The following is a 21,962-nucleotide window of genomic DNA, read 5'->3' on the forward strand; positions in this document are numbered from 1 at the left end:
TATGCTCTATTTCCCATCCCCTTCCCTCCACAAACCAGAAGAAATTCTGTGACTTCCTTAACTTGCCATATAGCAGTGGTGTAGCTTAGATAAGGCATTTTTCTGTTGCTGTTAAGTGAAGGGTAACGTGAGCTGCAGTGAGCACAATGTCAATACTGGCCTTGGTGCCAGCACTGTCTCACCTTTTGTCTCATTTCCCTTATCTCCTCCCTGGGCCATTTTCCAGCATTTCCTGGCTCTACATATCTCTGAACAAGAGACAATGTCATGGCTTGTGGTTTTCTGAAAGTCATGGTACATTTTTACTTTTTTTTTTTTTTTTCACATTTTAAAATCTTCTATTAAGCTTTCATAAAACTCTGAAACCTGTGGAGAATCATCTATGACTCAAAGCCTGTGTTGACCACGATGTCCAGAAGTACCTGGTGGCTCAGGTACCCTGTGGAAGGTGTGATGATTCAGCTGGAAAAGCAGCCCAGCTTAGGTGCCTCAAGGAGGGTCATTTAAAATACCACTGGCTTTTGAAAATTGACTTTCAATGTATAGAAGATAAAATAATGGGCATTAATAACTGCAAGAAGACTGAAGTGTCCTTGATGAAGTTATGCTATGTGTTTTTAAAATGGATAGGAAGTGTTTAAGGGAGTACATGGGAAGGGAGGCTTCAGAGAATGATCATCTCCAGCTGGCACCAACTACCAGCCTCTGCTGTGCTCTCTGCCAGCTGCTTTGCTGTGGGGAAGGAAATGAAAATAAAAGGCTTTTGTGAAAAAAAATCACTGGCAATTGGGCAATTAGTATATTCTTTAGACTCAAAAAGATTAAGTCATGAAGGCCTTCTTTCTGCTGCCTCTCAGTTCTGCAGGAAAAAACCCCATCAGTGTAAAGGGAAGACAGGACAAAAAACCAAACACTACAATGGGCTTATTCCACTGTCTGTTCATGCTTGTGGGAATGATTCCTTTGGCCTTCTGTCTCACAGAAATGAGATTTTCTGTCTCTGGCTTTTTTTAATGTTTTTCTTCTGCCCCTCAATGGCCACAGTTGGCCTCTGGCTGCTGCTGTGTGGGGTGGAAACCTGTGTGAGGGCAGGTGCTGTGCCCCCCAGGCAAGGGTTCGTGAGCTGTTGGGATGGGTGCCTCCTTCCTCCAACAAGGGAGCCTGTTGCATGTTTAGAGAGCGCAGTGTAAGTTCTGAGCACCCTTCCCTTGAAAAAGATAATTAGACCTGGATGTGTTGGAGTTGGCTGGGGGGCAGCTTTTGGCAATTGCAGAGCTGCCTTTCCCCCTCAGCGCTGGCAGATTTCTACAGTCTTGGCTACAGATACAATTTCTAAATAATGTTCCATGATTGCTAACAATTAAACTAAATATGATAAATTATCCCATGGTGAGTCCCGAACTGCTTCTCTGTTTTCCGTGCATTTTTCTTCCCAGCTCATCCGTTCTTACAGTCATTTCTCATGTGAACATTTTGTCCATGTTTTCCCTCAGTTTGTGCAAGCCCATAACCACTAAGTGTTCCCTGTTGCAAATGGAATTGATATGTTGGGGATAAAGATAGAGCAACTCAATTAGTTACTGTTTTAAATGAATTGTTCATCAAAATCACATATCAGGGCAAGTTGATGGAATTTTTGCTGCCTTGTCTGTTTCGCAGAGACTTTCACTCTATTGCTGAAATCCAGTTTAGGCCACTGAATGCTGTTTCTGAACTTCATTTTGTTTGTTCCTTTTTGCAAATAAAAGGCCTGTTTTCTTCTGATTCTGTTTAGTCTTAGAAACTCTTCTTTTTAAAAAGTGTTAGGATTTTAATCACGTAGGCATTTTTAAAAACCATATCCATAGTCCTTGCCATATTGCATTCAGCAGCTGAAAATGCTTCAGTTCTCAGAGTGGTAATATTCCTGGTATCAAGTGAAGTTAGTGGAAGCATAGACTGGATGTTAGCAAAATACCTCTTTTTAGCAGAGCTTCTTCTTTCCAGTGGTCACAAAAATGACCAACTATATAGCTATTGAATATTCATACTGATTCCACTAATTTCTTAGTAGTTAATTTTTAAGTCTTGTCTTTCTAAAATGTCCATTGTGATAAGATCTCTTAACCTAATTGTACATAGAAGAAGTTATTTTTCTAAGCAAGCTTATTTTGTCTTTTTTTGTGTACTTAATTGTTGAAATATTTGAGAAAAAGGTTTAGGAACATTGAAGAAAACAGTGAAGAAATGTCTGACTGAATTGTTATTTCTGTGTATATGAGCTAAATTTATATACATCTACTCAGTCATACTCCTAAATTAGATGATGACTGCTGTGGAAAGAGACTTGAAGCTTGATTAGATTAAATAAAGTTGCAAGATTGATTTTTGCTTTTATTATCCTTCAGCATGCCATGATTTTTATAACACAGAGGTTATTAGGGCATATAATATTTGTCTCATTGAAATCTGCAACTTTTGAACATGTTTTTTTCTTGCATAGGATATTTTTTCTGAACTTCTGTTTTTATTCAGGTTCTGTCTATTGGTTGGTGTACACAGACTACTAAATACACACTTCTGCTTTCTTAATAGTGAAGAGGAAAAAAAGTTCGAAAACGGAAGCCAAGGGCACTGTGACTAAAGTAACAGGGAAAAAAATAACAAAGATCATTGGTTTAGGAAAGAAAAAGCCATCAACAGATGAACAGACCTCATCAGCTGAAGAAGATGTTCCAACATGTGGTAAGTGACTTTTCTCCTTTAGTCTTAAATGCACATTGCTATTAAAACTTTATAGCATTCTAGCCTAGGAATTTCTCTAAAATTGCTTTTTCTGCAATAATTCTTCTCCCAGCATCAGAAGGATGCATGCAGACTGCAAGAGGAGTAATCACGAGTTTGTCATTTGCAAAGAGACTAAAACGATTTGACTTTTTAAATAAAATTGTAACAGAGGCTCAGGTATCACTGCTCTTTGCAGAAGTGAGGAGGAAAAGAAATGGGAACAAGAAGCATGAAGAAACAAGCACTGTTCTCAAACAAATGGTTATAAAATGAATATAGGCTGAACTATGAAATAAATTGAAGCTACAAAGTCGAGGAAGGTTCTTGAAAAGTAATCAGGTCTTTTATAGCAGATGGTGGTTAAGGTTTTATGGAATAGCCGACAGCAGTCAACTGGCCTCAACCAGTGATTTGAGTTTAATTATGGGTTCCTAAAGTGGTACATATTGGACAAAATGAAGTAACAAATTTCTAGTGAGCTATTTTAACTCCTAATTTTGACCATTCCATATGACAGCTGTGGTGCACAAGGGAGTGTATGAAAAAGGCATGCAGAAAATACTTGTGTTTTGTATCGTAGCTGTTAAGATTTGGTCACAATTTAAGACTTTGTGCAATGCACTTAGCTGATGTCCTCACAGCTCTGCTATTTTAAAACAATGCAATGTACTTACATTCTCCAGTTTATCTTTTGGTGCTCCAGTATTAGGTGACACTTCCATACATGAATAAGATTGAACTCACCCTTCACCCAATCCCTTCAAAAAGCAAATTTCCTTAGAAAGCTTTGAATCAGTTGCACCAGATTCTGAGTTTGGATTTTACCCTTTACATGACTAGAAAAACTTAGGGAAACCCAGAAGTCTGTGATTAGGGAGCAGTCGGCAGAACTCATTGGAGCATGAAGTGTGATAGATTCCTGCCCAGGGTGATGGAAGCAGGTCCATGGACCACCAGAGAGAACTTCATAGATTACAGGTGGCTTTGAAGCGACACTTTGGGAATCATTCACATAAGCAAACTTTGATTAAGTAAGTGTATGTATATGTGTCGATACATCAGCTAAGTACAGATGTGATTTACTGACCAAAAGAACAGCTGGGAAAAGCTGTGTCCAGCCAGATGCATTGTCCAAAGCATCTGGCCTCCATAAGGGCTCAAACTTCCGGGCTCTCATACTCCGTTGATTATTCTGCGTTATGTGAGAAGTTAACCACAGCTGTACAATCTAATTCCTCATATTTCTATCATTAGTTTGGATATGGACATAAATACAGGTTCAGCCATTACTGTTTGCCTGCATTTGGGTCTACTCAACACCACTTGCAGATTTTAAAGGAAAATATATAAATGTCTAGGCTTTAGTCATTGCAGGAAGTCTTTGCTAGAAGGAGTTTCTCACCACCAGCTGTTTGGCTCAGTTCAGAGCCCTCTGGGAGGCTGCTCCATAGTTGATGGTTTTTGCACTTTAGAAGACTCTACCTCCCATGAACAAAAGGAAAATCTCAGCAGGGCTGCAGGTGTCACCCAGGTAGTGTGGAAACTAAAACCAGCCTGCTCTTGGAGTCATGGCAAAGCCCTTGCCTACAACATCACTGCTCCTAGACTGCCTGCACTAAGCTGAAGGGCTAATGCCCCAAAAGGGGAAGACATTTGAGGCATTTTGGTCATGTCAGCTTGTGAAGGTTTAAGCAGAGATATGTGGGGGGAAAAGTGGGATCCTGTGTAGTTCTACTCTGAAGCAGGAAGTTTTGCAAGAGCTTTTCTGAGAGGTAAACTGGGAGCAGAGGGGAAAAACTGTCTGAAAAAAAGGTCTCTCACTCCAAAACAAGCTGTATCTGACTTGCAGAGGAAGGATTTTTTCATTTCTAGGGATTGTAATGCAATGTACAGAGATACAGGGTTTTGTTAAAGGAGGAGGGAGGAGAGATGAAGAGTGTTATTATCACAAGGAGCCAAAACCAGAGGATTAAGCACATCCTCATTTTTTATAGCACCTTCCAAGATGTGCACAATCCTGATCTGCTATATCCTGTTGGATCACACTTTGACATTGGAACCATAATGTTGGAAGGAAAACCCAGAAAAATGAATAATAAGTCATAGTTTTAATGAAAACCAAAGAGAGGGCTCTCCAACAGGATTAAATGAAAATCATGTCTGAGATAGAAGACAACTTTTTAACCTCACTTCTGGCTTTTGCAAGATATCATTTATTTCCCTCCTCATAGGCTGTTTGGAAGCAGCAACATGCTTAATTCATGTACCATTTGTAATGTGGAAGCAAAACTAAAAGGTTTTAGGTTTTTTGTTTGGTTTTTTTTATTATTTTCAGACTATACTATGACAGGAAAAATGGGCATTGCTTTGATTGTAATGTTTGAGTCTGGGATGATTGTTGCTATGGCATGCAGAAGGAAAACCACAAAACTCTGCCAATTTATGATATTATATGCCTAGACACTGTATTGATGTAGAGCATGGTAAGAAAAGTGTATGGTTTTAGAAGAAAATTTTTGATGATATTTTAATATGTAAGGGTACTATATCACAATTACTTCCTGAATTTTAAACCAATATGAATTTTATTTCTGTTTGAGTAGGTAACAATCTTTTATGTTCTGGTTTGCAAGTGCTGCAAACCAGATGTGAATTTCTTCTATCAAAATGTAATTAGAACATAGAGCATCAGCACTTAGTAGGTCTTTTAAACACTGCTTTTGGATGTTACACAAGGTAACTCAATACATAATTATATAATATGAGCTGTGATTTTTCCCAGAAAAATTTGGTCAGCCACAGTTATCAAAGTGATTACCCAGGGACAGGCAGAGTGAGCACAACGGCTGTGTATGTAACTTTTTTTATCAGTGTCCCTCTCCCATTCTTACTGAAGTCCTGGGGACCTGTGTGCTCCTACACATCCAGCTGCTGCAGGGACTGACACAGAACAGCTGTTTTCACATGAGCTGGATCACATATTTATATGCTTTTTCTAGGTTATTGGCACAGTGAAAGTTTTCATTAAAAGAAGTGGGGCAGGGTCATTTACTTGTCTTCCTAAAATTCATCTGGATTTTCTATTAGAAGAGGAACAAGTTATTTAAAGGCTAGCATTACTTTGAGAAGTAAGTTTCTTTCTTTCTTTCTTTTCTGAAAAAGTGAGAAGTAAAATATCTCATATTTCATTTTATTGCAGGATATCTCAACGTGCTCTCTAACAACCGTTGGCGCGAGCGCTGGTGCAGAGTGAAGGACAATAAACTCATTTTCCACAAGGACAGGACAGATCTGAAGACACACATAGTTTCTATCCCACTCCGTGGCTGCGAAGTCATCCTGGGGCTGGACTCGAAGCATCCCCTGACCTTCCGCCTGCTCCGGAACGGGCAGGAGGTAGCTGTACTTGAGGTACAATAGCTGTGACTTTTGGGAACTCCCACAAGGACTTTTGGGAACTCCCACACTTCCCAAGAGAAGCACTTCCATACAACCTGTGTCTGTCCATTCAAAAAAAAATCTTTGGAATAATATTATTGCAGAGCTGAATAATAAATATCAAGAAGAAAAGAAATAGTAAGTGTTGTAGACAAAGAAAGAACTGAGATTAAAGTAGTTCAGAAATCTTCTCAGTAAAATACTTTTCTCTGCACTGACCTCCCCTTGACCTGGTACTAAAATATCCCTGCTCCTTCTCTAGGCACACTTTTGTATCAGGGATATAATTACTTTGGGTAAATAACTTAGCAATAATTAAATACTGGATCACTGTTGATGGCAGCTCTAAAATTCCTAAGTTTAATTTGTCTGCTATTTATGGGAACTCCTGTTTCTCAGTCTGTGTCTGTATTAATACAGTTGTGCATTTAAGAACATGCAGCATGCCAGGACCTTGATGTATTTCTTGACTCTCCTCATGTGCACACATCTTGGTCTGTGTTAGGTGGGTCAGGCTTTCTATAGGGGCTTTATTCATCATCTTCTGTACCTGAAATGGCAAGACAAAGCCGAGTATAATGAGCAGGAGGTGACCTTTTGTTTTCTGTGGCAGCACAGGCACTTTGACTACTCTGGGTTTTTGACTATAGGTCGTGTCTCCTGTCCTTGCAACCAGGTCTGTTATCAGAGAGCTTGAAAATCTAGAAAACAGCTCAAGGAATGGTGAAAAGCAATGAAATACATAAAAATAAGAAATTTAGAAACCACTAAATTTGTTAATGACAAGTTGTTGCCTTTCCCCCGCTACTTCTATCCAATATTTGTCTGCTATTATTTGACTTTTGAACTGGTGACTTGAAGCAAAATGTGAAAAAACTTCAATTATTTTAATAGTTTTAATGCTTTTACTTGTGTTATCAGGAAGATGAATGCCATTATCTAGACAAATATAGCAAAATTTTTCAAAAACTAATGTTAAAATTTCTTCACTATTTTGTTCCCTCTTTCCTCTTGTTTCTGTTTAACAGCAACACTTTCTTCTTTGGAGTCATGCTATCTAAAAATCCCCCAGCCTAACATAGGAAAATAATTATGTTAAAGCTTTCAATATTCTGAAGTCTAAAATAAGCATTACTTGAATCTAAATCCACTGGCCTTAAAAGATTATTTTTTTCTCCTTTGTAGTGGATTTCCCACTTTGTATTACATCATAACTGATGAGCACATAGCTTACTTAAAGTGCCCTCCTCCTAGCAAAGCAGATTTAATATGAAATCCTGGGGTTTTAAGAGTTCAGCAGAGTGAAACCAGAGCCTCTCATACAATGTGGTAGCAATTTGTCAACCAAGAAGAATGCACATTTTGCAATAATGCTCAGCTAAGTGGCAGAGCAAAGACCTGATCTGTGTTCTTGCCCTCTCCTCACAGGCCTCCTCCTCTGAAGACATGGGCAGATGGATAGGAATTCTGCTGGCAGAAACAGGGTCTTCAACAGACCCTGGAGCTCTGCACTATGACTACATCGATGTGGAAATGACGGCAAGCGTCATCCAGGCTGCAAAACAAACTTTCTGGTGAGAGCCGCTCAGCTACCCGGCTGTTCCCAGTGCTCTGAGAATTGATATCCGTGTATTAACTCCACTGCCAACACAGCTTATCAAAATCCACCTCCCCCTTTGCCAGATACTGAACTCCTGAAGTGTTTCAGCATTGCAGAATGTTAGATGTGTTTATGATTATTGTGTTGGAATCCTGCTAAGTTCTGGAAAAGATGCAAGGCACTATGCAACTTTACTCAAATCTTTACTGATTTTTTTCAGTAAGTCCCCTTATCAAATATTGTATTTTAATCTCCTGTTTTGCCTGAAGTCTTAGAGCTATCCCTGGAAGAGAGCAAATATTCTGAAATATGAAGCTACATAATTCACGTTTATTAGCTGTATTTGCTGTGCATATAGGGAAATATACAGCATATAATTGATCAATATATGCTGCACACTCACAGTCTATAACAGATTTAAATCTTGGATAGTCACATAATCAGTGTTTCCTTCTCAAGTTCTTTCTGATTAATTAAAAGCTTCATCCAGCTCACCCCAGTTCAATTAATTTCTGAGGTTTAATATAAGAGGTGGAAATCGGGAAAGTGTCTAGAGGGTGCAGCATGGAAACTCTTTAAATTGCAAATCAATACAACGAATTCCCCATTACTGATCCTGTGCTAAAAGGAGCAATGCATGCTTAGCATATACAGTGATTTACATGTTCAAATCATTTGAGCACTAAAGCAGTCTTTGCTGGGGAAAGACCATCATGTTTCCTGGGCTAGATGAGGTTTTTAGAAATGGGAGTGAAGAGACAGTGGGGACGGGGGGGATGCCCTGCTGCAGTTGCTCCCTGTGGTCAGAAAGTGGGTGACCTGAGAAGACAGCTGGCAAAGGCATCATCCCTCTGCAAGATGACACTCCCTAGGCTAATTTGGAATTTGTGTGACTTAATGCATTAGGGAATCACACCCCATCTGCCCATCATTACTTTAAGCAGATAGAAAATGAAGGGGGGAAAAAAAAGGAAAAAAGTTTTGGGGTTTTCCAAAAGAAGATCCTATTGCCATGAGCAAGCTGCCAAGAGAAGTTAACAAGGGAAAATGCCCAGCTTCAATCAGAGTCCAGTTTGAATGACTTCTGATAGAAATCAAAGTGACTCAGTGTTAACACAAGCCCAGTTTTGTGAAAACCAAATAATTTTGATAGGATTAAAATGCACTTAGCATGTAGACTTACATTAATATTTGTTTAGAAGTCAATAGGGCTCAAAACGTTTATCCTGTGTTGACATGTATTTTTGCTTCAGTCAGCATCTAGCAATAACCACAGTTAAGAGAAATAGAACAGTAACCTTTTCCCCATGAATTCTGCGTGGGTTTCCTTTTCTGCACAAATGTGGTACTAATTGGAGCCAAGTGAAAAAATATATGCAACTAGACCACATGTTAGTAAGGAGTGTCAAGCAACTTGCAAAATAGCAGAATTTCCCTGTTAAGAACTAATTAAAATTCATTGGGTGTCTTTAAGAGCCTGTGAGGGCTTGCTGATAAGCGATAGAGTAGCTGTCTGCTGATTTTCAGCTGCTAGAAAATTAGGAAAAATTACAATGATACTTAAATGTTAATGAACTACTACATTTGCCCTTTATAGAATGAATATCAGTATTCCAAATTAAATGCAGTTAACATTAAAGCTTAGTTTATCGCTCAGTCACTTTAGATTATTGGTTATTCACTTACTAAGACTGATGCTTTGCAAAACTATTGGCTCCTCATTAGTAGTCCCGTCAATTTCCTTCCTTTAAATCATTAGGTATGGAGGAAAAGCTGAAGAAAAAGTGCTTCTAGGCAAGTTGCTCCCTTTTCCTTCTAGCAGCTTCTGAACACAATTAACTTGCATGAATGCACCTGAAAACATGATTAATGAGGATTATTGAAATAATGATTATGAATTGTGCAGCTACTGAGATAAATTTTGCCTTCCTTTGGTGGTGGAAATAGTCACTACAGGTGCCTCAGATGCCACTAATGAATATCCCAGTTTTCAGACATGGTTATTGTATATTGTTGTAATTGGAGCCTCTTAACTAGAAAGAAATAGAGCAATAACTCCCAACTCAGTTCTTCAGACCAACCAGAAACACCTGTGTAATGCTCTTCTTTAAGAACAGTAGACAAATGTAGCCCTCTGATATTGTCTAACAAGCTGTGAGTTACAACAAAGTTAAAAACATTTTTATCATGGAATTTTCCTTGGATTTTTTGCTGTTCATTTGTTTGAAGTAAGAAAAGCTTCTGTCTAATGGTTTTTCCATCCCCTCACTGCCCTGAAAGGTTCATACCGAGCTGGGCGGGTTTGTCCCTCCTGTGAGCCCAGGTTTCCCGTGGCTCAGGTGAGCCCCAGTTCTCCCTCAGAATGAGAAATTCAATGGACTCCATGTTATTCCAAAGCCAAAAGAAAGCAACTGTTGAAACCACAGCATTCCTGAGCCCCTGCCAGCGCGACGGAAGACCCTCTCTGCTTTAGCAGTGCTTTATCATATTTTATGAATGTCAGCACAGGCTCTGAATAGTTCCATTGTTTGGGATGGAAAACATTGTTTTCCCATTCACGTACACCTGAAACTGTAGGAATGGAATTATTTTGGATCTCACTCTATACCTTATTTGATTCCAGCCGTTGCTACAAAGGAAAACGCCCTTGGGGTCATTATTGCTGTCAGGCATGACTCTGCCATTTTCTGCATTGTTAGATCTTTGCAAACCTGATGTAGTTCTTCATATCTCAAGTGTTTTCTGCAGAATTCCAGTAAAACAAGCAACAGGGTTGATTGGGACTGGATAAGGGGGAAGAAATTAAAATATATTAAATATATGTATATCCCTTTTGAATTTCCCAGAGGACTCAGGTCCACCATGTGTAACAGAGTGTGAATGAGCATATAGAGTATTTGCATGAACAATTACCCAGAGAGATTTGGGAAGCACAGTGCCATAGCCAGCCAAAAGTCGTGATATAGAAAAGAATTCTTCTCAGGTTTTGAGGAAGTAATTATTCAGGAAATTTTGATAGATATGTTAACTTGGATTTCATTGAAATTATGTGGGAGATTTTTTTCAAATTTCTGCTAGATTTTATTCTTGGTTCTCTCATTTCCTAAGTTTGCATCCCCCTGAGCATGCATGCACACAGAAACACCTGCTTCTCCCTAGTGCAGGCAACAAGGGAACGTTTCTGGGACCCTGTCAGGCTGGTGTATAACAGAGATCAGCAGGTTCCCATGTAAACATGCCACTGAGCAATTACAGCTGTTGTCCTCCTGGCCTTCACAGAGTCATATCCCCACTGTAAGAATGGAGAACAGGAACATATGTTGTGTTATTGGCTGTAGCAGCAATGTGTGTGTAGCAAAGAAAGAAAAACTGCCCTGCAAAAAGTGAGAAGCTCTGTGCTTCCAGGCTACATAATCAGGCATGGGGAATATACCACTGAATCATCATTCAGGCTTAGGTTTAAGTGCTGTTTTTTATTGGTTTTGTTTTGCATCTTTCAGTTTCATGAACAGGCGGGTTATATCTACAAATCCGTACCGGGGAAGCACTGCCAATGGCTACGCCTGTCCAAGTGGAATGGCACTTCATTACGATGATGTTCCCTGCATAAATGGATCGGTAAGAGTGGGATTTGCACAGAACAAATGGTTTGCATGTGTTGAATGCGTGGACATCTGAAAATTATATTATCTAAAGATCCTCACTGGGCAATTTCCAGATGAACTCATATTTTTTTGATTGGGGGTTGCAAACTCCTCTCACACCCATAGAATATAAGGGCATGGGACATATTGTTTACATTAACCTGCATGTGAGCCAGCGTGCATTTAGAAAGCAGTTGCCTGCTGATGATTTGTTGCCAAGTCCTTGAATATAATACTCACTTGAGGAGGTATTTTTTTAGATCACACTGGAAGGAGCAAAATTAAGGACTCAATTACACCAGGCACTTTCTGATGTCGGTTGAAAAAAACCCAAACCCAAACACTTCTGAGTCCCTGTGGCTGCATTCCTGAGGACTGCAGATGCTGCTCATCCCAGAGGAGAACCACAGTGGTCACTTCCATTTTCATAAGTTGCAGAGCTGATCGTAGGCTTATGCATAATAGGGTTTAACATCTAGTGGATGCTATCCAATGGCAATATGGGATCCTCAGGAAGATTTACAGGGGAGCTACAGCCCATGTCAGCTCTTGATTTGGGCTCTAGTATAAAGACCCCAGTAAGGGTGAACTCAAGAGAAACTAAGAGTTTCAAAGTGTGAAATGGACTGGACATTCAGTCCTCCAATATGTCAGTAATGTCCAAAAGATGTTAGAAATCTCTTCATAGGAACAGTGCATGATCACTTGTGTGGAGAGCTGTCTCTGTGTAGTTCTCAGATGTGCTCATGCCTTTGTTTGAGTAATGTACTGCCATGGTCAGGATGGGTTAAGGAAGGATATTTAGCAGTCAGGTTGGTTTCTTTTAAGGTTAATCAGATGAATCATGGAGTACTAATGTTGAGCTTTCCATTTTTCTAAAAATTTTTAAAAAAGAGCTATTTTAGTTCTTGTAGCTCAGAATAATGAATCTCTGTCAAATAAAAAGTGCTAGCATACCAGCAGCTGATATTCATGGGAAAGACATGTAGCCTGAGGAAATTAAAAAGAACAAACTGGAAAAAACTTGGTTTCTGGTAACTGCTAGGCTGTATTACTTTTAGCAACTCCTGTACCAGATGTAATCCCATGGATTCATCTGTGTAAACTGCGAGTAGCCCCCTGTTAACACAGTCTGCATGTGCCCCCTTGGTGCTCAAGCTACCAGCTGAAGGCGCAGTCCATGAAACAGCGAGGGTGATAGGTTTGCTTATACTATGGAACATGCTCAGGGCTGAGGCTGTGAGCCATGGAATGCAATACTTGCTTTCCACACAGTGTCCTCCCCCCATTTTTAAATAGTTTAGGTGTATGCTTGCTAACTGCCTCACTGAGGGCTTGCTGGAGTCCAAAGCATCACTAATGTTTTAATTTCACTTAGGAGGTTCTGCATGATGCATTGTTCACTAACTGCTGAGGTGTGTGTGTTGCAGTGGGAACCAGAAGATGGCTTTCCTTCTTCTCGTAGCAGGAACATTGGAGAAGAAATGCTTTATGATAACGCAGGCCTGTACGATAACTTGCCGTCTCCAAAAATCTTTGCGCGCTATCCGCCAGCTGACAGGAAACCCAATAGGTTATCTACTGACAAACTCTCCTCTAACCATTACAAATACCCTGTCTCATCCAATCTGTCTTCTGCTCAGTCTGTCACTAATACCTCTGCTGTGGGGAGGGGATCTGGCTCGCAGGTACTGTACTTTTTAATACTTAACAAAGCTTTTTGTTTGTTGGCTGTTCTGTTTATCTGGTTGTTATCTGAAGGGGCTATTAGAGTCCCTTAGTGTTAACACTGAGGGGCCTGAAGTTTACGAGCCCACTGCAAATGAAGCCGGTTTGCAAAGTTATAAATTCCAATGTGGAAGTACTGTGGTACTTTGCCCACATGTTCTTGATGATTTACAGATTGTGAATAATAAGAAAAAAAAAAAAAAGTGACCTTCCACACTTAACCTGAATGCATGTCTAGCTACCTTTTGGCTGCTCAGGCAGAGATGTCTTCGAAAAAAAACCAAAAAAAGATTAGGATTTACTGTCGACCTGATCGACAGTAAATTTCATTCTTGAGAATTGTATAACATATGTATCATGTATACTATGGTTATATATTTTGTGAGCATGCATATATATCATAACCTGATGTTATATATTTAGTAAATTATGTTGTATATATTCATATTTATATTACTGCCTGTTATTTTCTTCCTCATAAAAAATACTAAGCCTATATCTCTGCTGATTTCTGAGGGTGGCTACAGCTTTTGTACCTCAAACATGAACCTGCAGAGCAGAGAAAGTCCTGTGAGCTCAGTGTTGTAGCAGATGGGCACAGCCCAGCAGGGGAGCAGAGCAAGCCTTGCTCGCAGCCATGCCAGGAACCCTCTCAGAGCCCTTAGCCAGTCTCTGAAAGGTGGTCATTGGCTTAAACTAATATATCACAGTGTGAATATATCACTGTGATGGGTGGTTTTCAATCTAATGTGACATGGAACAGTTAAGATAAATGTTTCCTTTGTATAAGGTACCTGTCATACTGTGTGTTAACTCACTTAACCTATACAAAAACCTCATGTAGTGGAACACTAGAATTCAGTGCTGTTGCAGAACTGGAGGTGGACATGAGCAATAAATTACTGTAGCAGCAAGCTTCTTGGTGCACTCCCAGTTCAGTCCTCACAAACCTTTGGAAGCAGGAGAACAGAGCATGGCACACATATGTCCTGTGCTTGGCTGGAGCATCCTCCATGGAAACACTATGAGTAGTCAGAACAGGATTATTATCCCAGGGTTCAGTATGTTGCCGTGAGCCCTCTAAATGGAGACCCCTTGAACATGAGATGCTCTGTAGGTTAATCTTGTCTGGGCATTATGTGAGGGTTTTTAAAGCAAGAAAAGCTGTCAAGTAGTAGCTAGAAGTTATGTAAGGGGAAAATGATATGTTAATTCGTAGCACTTAAAAACATGTAATAATCATATTGTTTTTTTAAAAAAATCTGCCACTATATTTCATATAGTAAATAAGAAACAATGTTGAATTTTTGTGTGGCAAACCCTGGTATTTCAAACCCTGTGTGAAATTAACTCTGAAAAATTTGTTTTTCAAGAGTCTTTACTGTAAAAAATTTTTCAAAGGTACATTTTTTTCTGCCTTGCAATGGCTTTCTTAATACTGTAAATTCCAGGGTTCTAAACTCATTGGAAACCATGATGCCACTAGAAACATGGAGTTCATCCCCTTGTTATCCTGTGATTGCTGGCACAGCTCCTGCTGAGCAGACAGCTCCCAGAGGTGTCTCTGGAGGAAGCGCCGTCTCCAGCTCGATCAATGTGCTCTATTAATGCTCTCTGATGTAGCAAGCAGCTTTCTGTCAAGCTCTGCCCTTGATGAAAGGGTGAAAGTAATGCCTGTGGCACGGGACTAGCTGGAGCCCATTTGTACTTTTGTTTTCAAACAGTTTAAAGGCAAGAAGCCTCCTGTGACTACTAATGGGATCACCGGAAAAGCAAGAACTTTAAATAGCCAGCCGAAGAAATCTGAAACAGTTTCCTGTGTGAAGCGCACTGCATCCAGTAAGTATCTGTCCTCACTCCTGCCTCACTTGGAGTGGAGTCAGGAGGGTGCCCCAAAAGAGCTCCTGTCTCAGCACACAAGGTAAAGAACCAGTGTGGTTTTTGTGTGGCTGAGAGGCCGAGGAGGAGAGGCCAAGGCTTTGAATAGGAGATATATTGGTAACTCCAGCCACACCACACGAGAAAAGGGTGTCATATGGGAGAAGGATAAATATGAAATGTGGACCTGTGGCTGCTGGCAAGTCATGAGGACAGCAGGGAAAAAAGAAGGATAATGATTCCTCATTTGGAGGAGAGAGGAATTCTGTCTTCCTGTTGGAAAAGGAGGATGCAGAGCTGGTATAGACATAAGAACACTGTGTTGCTCAAAAGTGGAATTACTAATGAAATCTTATTTAAGAAGCTGTGCATTTGTTGGGAACAAGAGAAGATTTTTTTAGACTTTAGGACAAAAGTAAGTAGCTTCTAACTGGCTAAAACTGGCTTAACAACTCTTTGTGAGGAATGATTTCATATCATAGAGTGTGCCTTCAGATATGTGACAGACAGAGCTATTCTCAGCTGACCTATCTTCTTTGAGTCTGCAACTAGAGCAGAGGTATAGAGGGGGCTGTGATATGAATTAGACCACAAATATATGTGAGCCGTGAAATGAAAGCATATGTATGGGAAATGAAAAAAGAAAAAGAAAGCTGTAAAGAATCAAAGAAGTGTGAACATCTTTGTATTCTCTTATGTAAGGTGAGAAAAGATATGCACTTGAAGTAGGAATGAAAACCAGGCAAAAGGCCAAGCAGGTGGTTTTCCTCTGACCCTTCCAATTAGGAACGATGGGTTCATAGCTAGAGAGGAGCCTCCCTTCCATCTTCTGAACTACAGAGAAAGGCAAGGCCATTTTTCAAAACCAGTGCGCCATAAGGTGACTGGTATTTCTCATTTTCCTCACATAAAGAACGAACTCTCTCCCATATCACTGTTGTAGCTGTGCTGCAGAACTTGGCAGAAATCATGGACCTTGAGAAAGAGCCAGTGGAAGAGGAATGCCAAACCTTTTTCTCAAACCGTAAAATTATAGAATGGTTTGGGTTGGAAGGGAGCCTTGAAGATCATCTAGTTGTAACGCCTCTGCCGTGGGGAGCCATGACATGCTTCATGTCATGTTTAGTCTCAGGGAATAGTCCAGAGTTGTACTGTTAGTTTAAACACTAATTAACGACAATGCGATACATGCAGATGCAGAGCAGTACAAATACGGCAAGAATCGTGTGGAAGCAGATGCAAAGAGATTACAAAGTAAAGAGGAAGAGCTGCTAAAGAAAAAAGAAGCCCTCCGGAATAGACTGGCCCAGCTCCGGAAAGAAAGAAAAGATCTGCGTGCTGCCATTGAAGTCAATGCTGGTAGGAGGTGCTTTTTTGTGCTGAATTCTCACCTGAGAATTAATTATCCAAACAGCTTTGTGTTCTGTGCTGAAGACATGTCTCCCCAAGCAAGGTCTGGTTTCGATGCTGAGCAATACTCTGTAATGTGTCTATTTGCTTTCTATATAGGTGCAAAATATATAAGATAAAAAAAAACATATGTGTAAGTGTATATACATATTTTTTATATTCAGGTGTATGTGTACACACCTAAGGAATTACACTGGTGACAGCTTCAGATAAGGAGAACAAATACGGGAATAATTTTTTTGTCACTAGCTAATTACGTTTTCATGATACAGAAAAATAAAAAAAAAAAAGCTGATTTGAAACCAGGCTGGGTATCTAGGAATGCACTTGATAGAAAGCATTTGATTTGTGCTACTAAACTTTTTACATTAAAAAAGTGTTTTATGTAAAGTTCCTAAGTTTTTTTTTATGTCACTGAAATGTAGAGACCTTTTTTCCTTACTGTTCAGAAAAAAAAAATATTCTCTAAGTGTCAATTTAAGGTTATTATTGAAATAATAAAATTGCTGTGAATGACAGGCAGGAAGACTCAAGTGATTCTTGAAGACAAGTTAAAAAAGCTGGAAGAGGAGTGTAAGCAGAAGGAGGCTGAGCGTGTGAACCTGGAGCTAGAACTGACTGAGGTGAAGGAGAGCCTTAAGAAAGCCTTGGCTGGTGGCATCACACTGGGCTTGGCTATTGAACCCAAATCAGGAACATCAAGTCCACAGGTATGCAAAGCCATTGAACATGCAAATCCCAGTACCATGGCCTGGGAGTGCTCAGCCTTCCCAGCTCCAGCAAAAATGAGTAGGAACTGAGAGTTTTATAATGGTTTATTAAGCCCTAGAAATAAGAGCAGAATTAAATGCCTTTCTGTGTTATTTACATTTCCTACAGCAGCAGGGAACAGGTGGACATGGGAATCACAGGCAGGATGTGTTAGGATAAGGTGCAAACAGCCAACACCTTGTCCTGAGTGGTTGTAGAAGTGCAGGAACTGAGACGTTGCTCCAGCCCAGGGAGATTTAAATGCACCAAGTCATCATGCAGTGATGGAGACATGCTAGTGCTGGTCCCCTGTCAGTTGTGTCACACTTTGCAAGGGCTGCATCTCACACCTTCAGCGTGGAGCTTGGCAGTCCCGGCATGGTGCTGTAGATCTGTGTCTGAAGCAGCCATAAGAGAAAGATCAGAGAGGGATACATCAATTCCTCTGGATTATCCATAGTTGTTTAATCAGACCCATAGTCCAACTTCAATTTTCATCACAGAACGCACATGCACATTGTTTTTCTTTCTTTTGTTCTGATCTCTTTTTCATTTATTCATCATTATTATGAATATAGTTTTTTTTTAAAAAAAGAGTTCTGCTGTTCTGAATCTAAAGTAGAGAATATTGCACATGTGATTACTTGAAGGAAACTCAATATAGCTTTTCACTCTTTATTAGTCTCCAATTTTCAAGCACCGAACTTTGGAAAACTCTCCCATCTCCAGCTGTGACACCAGTGATACTGAATGCTCCATCCCAGTGAACAGTGCAGCAGCTCTGAAGCGACCTCCCTCATCAAACAATTCTCCATGTCGAGGCCATGTCCTTCGAAAGGCAAAGGTGAGAGAACTGATGTCTTAATATTCTTTTTCTGTGTTTTTTCGTTCTTTCTTACAAAGTCTTATTTAGCTTTAAGAAGAGAATATCTAAATTTTTCATATTACTACATAAATGCTGCTGGGTTGGGGAGCCTTTTGCAGAAGAATTGGTAAGTAGCTTGGGAGACAGGTTTGACTCTAGTCTGATTCCATGTTTTTCTGGGTTGCTTTATAGATTTAATTGGCAAAGTAAGTGGTGTGTGGTGTAGACAGTCCTTGTGTCCACTACTCTGTGTTGCAGAGAAGTGGTTAAAAGAGCACTGTTACAGAAAGTGGTTAGAGACGGCACAAGATTGGATCTGATCTTTTCCAGCCACTGCAAGAATAGAATAGATGTACGTTATAATTAATGACAATGTGTTGTGCAAGTATCTACTCAATCTACATTTAAAGTAAAAGTTGAATCACTTTAATTATGTCTTGCAAGCACCAGGCTGAAATTTGCTGTCCTCTTGTATTGTTACAGTTTTCTAATTTTTGTGGTTTAGTTTAAATGGGATTTGTATGACCATTCTTCTGGGCTAAATTTGCTGGCAACATAAGCATGCGGGCAAGACATAACCAAGGGTTACAGTAATAGTGTTGGACCCAAGCTTTTGTTTATTTAGTAGTTCACTGCTAGTTGTAATTGTGAACAGCAATAATCATAAACACCTGTTCATTAAGTTTATTTCCTTTTTTCATTGATGTCTTCTGTACTGGGATTTCTTCAAGTAACTTTTGTTACATATATTCATTGATTGTATACATTTCCAGAGTCTGAGCATAAGCCTGGAACACAAATGAAGTAGATAGTGAAAAATCAGCATCTCAAACACTTATTTTATTATTAAATTATCATAATAGAATTACATCTCCTGCTATACCATTTGTGAGAGCTTTCTCACCCTTCTTCTACCCTCTTTCACTGGACATCAACTGCTTCTTCCTTCCAGTTTGCTTGATTCATTTAAATCCAACTAATTACACTCAGCGTAATTACACTCAGGTTTCCGTTCTAATCAACTTTGAAGTTTGCAGACTGTGTTTCAAACTTGAAAATGGATTTATATGCTCTAAAGCTTATCTGTGTATTCCAATTATACCCTAATTTGTCCCCTAATGATATCGTCTCTAACTGAACACTTTGTCTTAGATGTGGATGTTCAGCGATATTCAGGGAATGTGGTCCAGCAGAGTACAGTCCTTGCAGATGGGAGCATGGATTTGTGCTGGACAGGCACATTAAATCCAGCCATCCAGTTGTTACAGCTAGAAAAATCAGGGCATTATAAAAACCTAAACATTTTTGGTGTAAAGGATACCTTTCAGCTGCAGTACATTTTTGTGGTCAGCATATACCATACAGGGAAACCTCTCCTGCGTTGTTCGGTGTCAGTGTGCTTTGGATGGCACAATAAGTTGGTCAAGCTTTTTGGCAGAGGAATCTTGGATATAGGATTAGGCTAATCAAAAAGGATATGGAGCAACTAAGCATATTTTTCCCATGCTGGGAAAAACAACTCAAAGTATCCAATTCAGCTTTAACAGCTTTTTCGCTAAAACCTCATGCACTAAATATTAAGAGTGAAATTTTGCTGAATTAGATAGTGCAACCCAATCTGTTCTCAGCCCATTGGCAGCCACAGCTGCCATCAGGTGCACATCTGCAGAACTCCCCACACTCGGGGGTCGCTGTGCATGTGTGGGGGAGGAATTTGGCTCTCAATTCTTTTGGCCTTTTGCAGTTGCGAGTGAGCCCAGGCCTTGTAGATGTGGCTCAGGAAAGGGCGTCACACGTGAGTATCCCAGAGCAGAACTTGGCTCTGCATGCATGGATGTCAGCACAGTTAGTGGGAGTGGAACAGATCCCACCGCCGTGCTTGCGCTTGCATCTCCAGCAGCTGGCACACCTCCCAATGCTATGAGGGACTTGTATGAACGTTCAAAATGTCAGAACATGTTTTTTTCCCTTGGTATGTATTTGAATGCACTGAATGCCTCCCTCCTTGCCCTTTTCCTTGCACGGAGGATGCTGAGCCTGTCACCTGCCAGCCTTGTGTTCAGAGCCAGCCTCGTGTCACGGCTGTGCTCACTGACCAGGCAGCCGTGCTGTGTGCGTGCTGGGGCAGCTGCTGCTGCTGCTGTGCCTCTGTGCCTGCACAGCCACCAAAAGCTTTCTCCTCTCCAATGCACCGATGTTAGAAGGAAATACAGAGAAGCAGTCAGACAGATGTAGTGTTAAGTATAAGAAAGAACAGCTATTTAGGGATTGGCTGTTCAGGACATACACTATACCTACACACTTATATGCATAAGTGCATTTGAATTTTTTAACTTTTCTTTTTGTGAGTATCTTTAAATTTTTTTAGAAAGTAATTATGTGTGTTTTCAAGAAGCCAGAAGGCATTTTAATTGCAATTTTGTCCAATCTGTACTTGGCTAGAAATGGAGACTCTAATTAAAATATGGAAAACAATATTCTGCGTCAGCAGTCCTAGTGAAGTAAAAAGATTCAAACATCCTTGCTGTACAGCAATTATTTAAACATTTCACATATTCATTTAAATATAAAATTAGTTTCTAAACCCAAATTGTTATGTGCAGCAAGAAAACTGAAATTAGTATTTCTGATTTGTTTTTGAAACTAGTGGGCTGGTGAATGTCAGCATCTTACATCTTGCTTGTGTTCAAGGACTGGAGAAGAAAAGGAGCTGTCCCAGTTTCTCAACTCCCAGTCAGGGTGTCAGTGTTGACTTAGACATTCTTTCCTTGGTGTGAACCTGTAGGATCAGTGGAAAAAAAGTTCCTTTTGCACCTGCAAAAGAAGCTTCTGCTTTCAAGGCTGATTTAACACTTCAAAAAAATTCTCCTCCCAGTTGCTTAGCCAAGTACTTCCTTTATAGCTTTGGTAGCATATCCATAGAGAATATACATTTAATGGAGTTTTTAAAGTAATCTAATTTTTACCAGTACTGTGTTTTAACTTCAGAATTACCGTAATTTGAAGAGTAAAACTGAATATTTAAAATACACTGAATTTTAGTAAAAGCACCATTTCAATAAAAAAAAAACAAACACAAGCTTAGAAACAAAGTAAATTATTGTCTTTAAACCCAAGGGGTGTTTTTTTTTCTTACATTGGTAAAGCAGGGATCTAGTGTGACCTTAACTGCTATTTTACAACAGCTGAAGAAGTGTTATGGTCATACAGCTGTTCAGCCAAACCAATGCTCTTGCTGCTTTCAGCAGCAGAAACAGCTATTTATGTGCATAAGTAATGGATTTCAGTCAGAGCTCTTAAATGTTGTGGAACGAGTGTTAAATTCAGGAATTCATGTTGGAAGCCAAGTCAGCAGGCTGCCTGCAGAATGTCTCTGCAGAGTGGATGGGTCGGAGAGGAATCCAGCCCCCAGTGCCTGGCGAGGAGCAGCTGGGCGGTTGCTCCAAGGGGATTGCTGGAGCCAGAGGCCACCTTCTCTGGATGTTCAGCAGTTTCTGATGGCTGTAGGGGTGTGATTCAGGGAGTGGTACAGTGGGGATGTCGTAAGGTGAGCCCATCCTGCTTCAGCCCTTCTGCTCCTGTGTTCTGTTAGGAAATCCTGTAGGTGTCATTCAATAGCCACAAGTTTTGCTGAGCTGGGTGTTCAGCTGTAGCAATCTCATGATTTTCACTTCTGTGGCAGGAGGAATGGCAATACTGTGCTCTGAGACATATGACCGAAAGCATTATAGATTACATGTTTTGCTGTGGATGGTGTCCTCAGCTAATGGGTGAGGAAACTGAGGCACAGAAAGTCAAAGCAATTCTTTAACTTGCCAGGCAGTAGCTCAGTTTGGATTATCTATAAGGGGAAACAAAAGCAGTGCAAACTGACTTGTTTTTC

The 21,962-nt window shown here is 40.1% G+C and overlaps 1 protein-coding gene across 1 annotated transcript in view; it reads left to right on the forward strand.

Moving 5' to 3' along the window:
* The window catches only part of AFAP1 (actin filament associated protein 1), a 113,642-nt gene that overhangs the window by 87,357 nt on the left and 4,323 nt on the right, over positions 1-21,962 (forward strand). Inside the window, exons 9-18 of the mRNA XM_066185409.1 lie at positions 2,575-2,724; positions 5,966-6,177; positions 7,633-7,778; positions 11,305-11,422; positions 12,879-13,136; positions 14,901-15,015; positions 16,249-16,413; positions 16,984-17,174; positions 17,897-18,058; positions 19,824-19,874. Coding sequence (XP_066041506.1) covers positions 2,575-2,724; positions 5,966-6,177; positions 7,633-7,778; positions 11,305-11,422; positions 12,879-13,136; positions 14,901-15,015; positions 16,249-16,413; positions 16,984-17,174; positions 17,897-18,058; positions 19,824-19,874 — 1,568 coding nt within the window. The remainder of the gene's footprint in view (positions 1-2,574; positions 2,725-5,965; positions 6,178-7,632; positions 7,779-11,304; positions 11,423-12,878; positions 13,137-14,900; positions 15,016-16,248; positions 16,414-16,983; positions 17,175-17,896; positions 18,059-19,823; positions 19,875-21,962) is intronic.

This window comes from Chamaea fasciata, unplaced genomic scaffold (genome assembly GCF_029207755.1).
Source record: "Chamaea fasciata isolate MVZ Bird 193981 ecotype frontalis unplaced genomic scaffold, bChaFas1.0.hap1 SCAF_6, whole genome shotgun sequence".
NCBI lineage: Eukaryota > Metazoa > Chordata > Aves > Passeriformes > Sylviidae > Chamaea > Chamaea fasciata.